This window comes from Epinephelus moara, chromosome 23, assembly GCF_006386435.1.
Source record: "Epinephelus moara isolate mb chromosome 23, YSFRI_EMoa_1.0, whole genome shotgun sequence".
NCBI classification, from domain to species: domain Eukaryota; kingdom Metazoa; phylum Chordata; class Actinopteri; order Perciformes; family Serranidae; genus Epinephelus; species Epinephelus moara.
The window spans coordinates 28,434,483-28,437,231 of record NC_065528.1 but is presented as its reverse complement, the minus strand read 5'-3'; the positions used below and the strand labels follow the sequence as shown (position 1 = coordinate 28,437,231).

Genomic DNA, 2,749 nt, shown 5'->3' with positions numbered 1-2,749 from the left:
TGCACTTTTGAACTAAAAACTACATCCATCTTAAATCAATGAAGGCTTTTGTGCAATAACTGGAGGATAAATCAACATGCTTCTAATTAATTAAAATATTGCTTGTGTAATTGCCTTAATTACTGTGTTATATTGCCTATCAGTGCAAACAAGATTATATTTTCTCATATCTTATATGTTGAAATGTTTCCATGATTATCAAATAAATGAATAAAAGACCAGATACTCCTCTCCATCCACTCTTTATAATATATATTTTCTAAATTACTTGTTTTATTCCAAATAGGGGCCATGTGTGGGGTAAAATTAGGCTTACATATCAATTTCCAATAATGGAGGACTTGTTGATGACGTAATATTGTAGGAAAAGTATTTCTTAAATAGTTTAGAAACATCAAAGTCACATGTCGGCAAGAAATCTGCACCACTGTGGGTTTTAGAAGGAAAATCAAACCAAAAATGTTCACCTTGTGGCGCAAGCAGTGGTCAGAGACGAGCATTATGGGAATTGTAGTTTTATGCGAAAGTTAGCAACCGGCTAGCCACCAACTTCTCAGCGGCTGTTCCCGACCACTGTCGCCTACAACTTCAGAATGCAAAACGGGCTGTGTATAGATGGCGGAGAGCAATGACTGAGGAGTTTGATGAAGATGTGGTATTTGAGGTTTGTATCACACTCGCTGTGTTTTTAAAATCGAAACTTACGAATGCTTTGTCATACCTCCTTAGCTCCGAGGTAACGTATACATAGATTCATTAACGGCAGCTAAGTTAGCTTATACAGTTAGCTTAGCGAGCTAGCAGCTAGCCACACAGCAGCATCGGTTTGCCCTGTTGCCATGCATTGACGACCCCAAACAAATCCACATATCTGGCTGGCAGCTCGCTGAGTTTCTGCCAAGGAGCTTTGGTGGTCATGAGAGGAGGCTGAGCTGGCCGAGTGTGCGCATTGTTGTTGGTGTTTCATCACTACTAGACTGCTAGTTAAGAGGTGGGGTGGGGATGACCAGATCCAATGCGTCTGTTCTGGGGAAAAAGCATCACACACACACACGTAGCTACGTCTGGATGGTGACAACATGAGCTGCGACTTCGTGTGACAATGCATGTGAGTAGGATTTAATTGTATGACAGCTATGTGGGCATGTAAGTGTGTCATGATGGGCTAATTACATCAAACTGGGATGCTCCTGTGCAGCTGTCCAGCAGCACCACAACACAGCAGAGATGATAGGAGTGATGTTTTCCCAGCAGCTGGGGGGGAACTGGGTCAGACATCTTTTGGACATCTTCTAGCACGGGATGTTTTTCCTCCTCTCTGCTTATTTCATGGCTGATTTGATTCTGAGCTGTCTTTGTTCAGGATGAGAAACAGCATCGCCTCTGTGTGTGTGTATCAGGGTTATTACATGATGACTTGTGCAGTTTCCATGGTGCGTTCAGAGGCTCAAAAGACATCTATCTGAGTGATTTACAGATTCACATGTGAAGGCACTTAGGCTTTACAGCATTCCTCCCAGAGCAGAGAGGTAAGCTGCATGGAGGAGAGGTAGGAGCTGAGGGTGAGGGTGGTGCCTCAACTTCAGTTCGCTCGCTTATCAGAGTCAGGACACCTTTGGATTCACACTGGGGGGAAACTAGGGCAAAATCAGCTCAACCCTCAGCACACTGATGACCTAATCACCACATTTTTTCCCCATCTGGGACTATTTTATGTCTCTTGATCTCCACTCCCTCCCCTCCTTCTCATCTCTGACTGTTTCGCTTTCTCTTTGCAGAACTCCCCTCTTTTCCAGTACCTGCATGATCTAGGGCACACAGACTTCGAGGCATGTCCGACGGCATCACAGGAGGACGACGATGGCGGACAGGAGGGAGACCTCGCCTCTCCCGACGAAGATCCACGGAGAACTCCAGTGAGTTCCTCCCAGCATTGACACAAACATCACACATAGCTGGAATTATTTAATTCCTTCAACTAATCAGCAAGTTGATTTAATTAAACCATCAGTCTAATTTCGTGTTTCATATCTTAACTTTAACTTTACTGTGCCCAAGGGGAAATTTGTCTTGCATCCAGCTGAAAGACAACAGAAAAAACTAATAAAAACACATATATAACAAACATATATACTAATCAATCTTACATAAAACAATGAACACCAGTGACAGCATACATAAACATAAAACCTGGTGCACATCAAGCCATCATCATCTACCCAGTCACAAAATGGTTACAACATCCACAAGGATCTCATCCTAAAATCAGTTTATAAGAGACTAAAATTGTGACTGCATATGTGCTAAATGACTATTTTTTATCCGAAGAAAGATATCACACAGTCAACCTGAAACAGATCAGAAAATGACTATTAAAAAATATAAATAATCACATTAGGGCTCCAACTAGGGTTGCAGTGATATCCGGTGATATAAAAGTTGATGGTTATCACACTGTGTACATTTGCTTGTCTATTATATTGGAGAAAAAAAAGCAACTATGATAAACTACGATATTTTCTTAGACAGTTATTGTACCGTGAAAATGTCATACCTTTGCAACCCTAGCTCCAACTAATAATTGTTTTAATTATCATGTGCATCAACTGTGTCATCAAAAATTTCACAAATTTTCCCAGAGCTTAAAGGGAAATTTCGGTTTATTTCAACCCGTCTCCTAACGTCCTAAATTTGTTTCAAGTGACTAGTGACATAGAAATAATAGTTAGCATGTTAGCCGTTAGCCTAG

General features: G+C 41.3%; 1 protein-coding gene across 2 annotated transcripts in view; it reads left to right on the top strand.

Annotated features, from left to right (window-relative positions):
• The first annotated feature begins 541 nt into the window (after positions 1–541).
• vezt (vezatin, adherens junctions transmembrane protein) overlaps positions 542–2,749 on the top strand; it is a 19,730-nt gene continuing 17,522 nt past the window's right edge. The window contains exons 1-2 of one of the 2 annotated variants that reach the window (XM_050036825.1): positions 542–664; positions 1,779–1,916. In XM_050036825.1, the coding sequence (XP_049892782.1) occupies positions 629–664; positions 1,779–1,916 (174 nt within the window). In that variant the 5' untranslated portion in view covers positions 542–628. The remainder of the gene's footprint in view (positions 665–1,778; positions 1,917–2,749) is intronic. The other variant, XM_050036826.1, reaches the window with a different exon arrangement.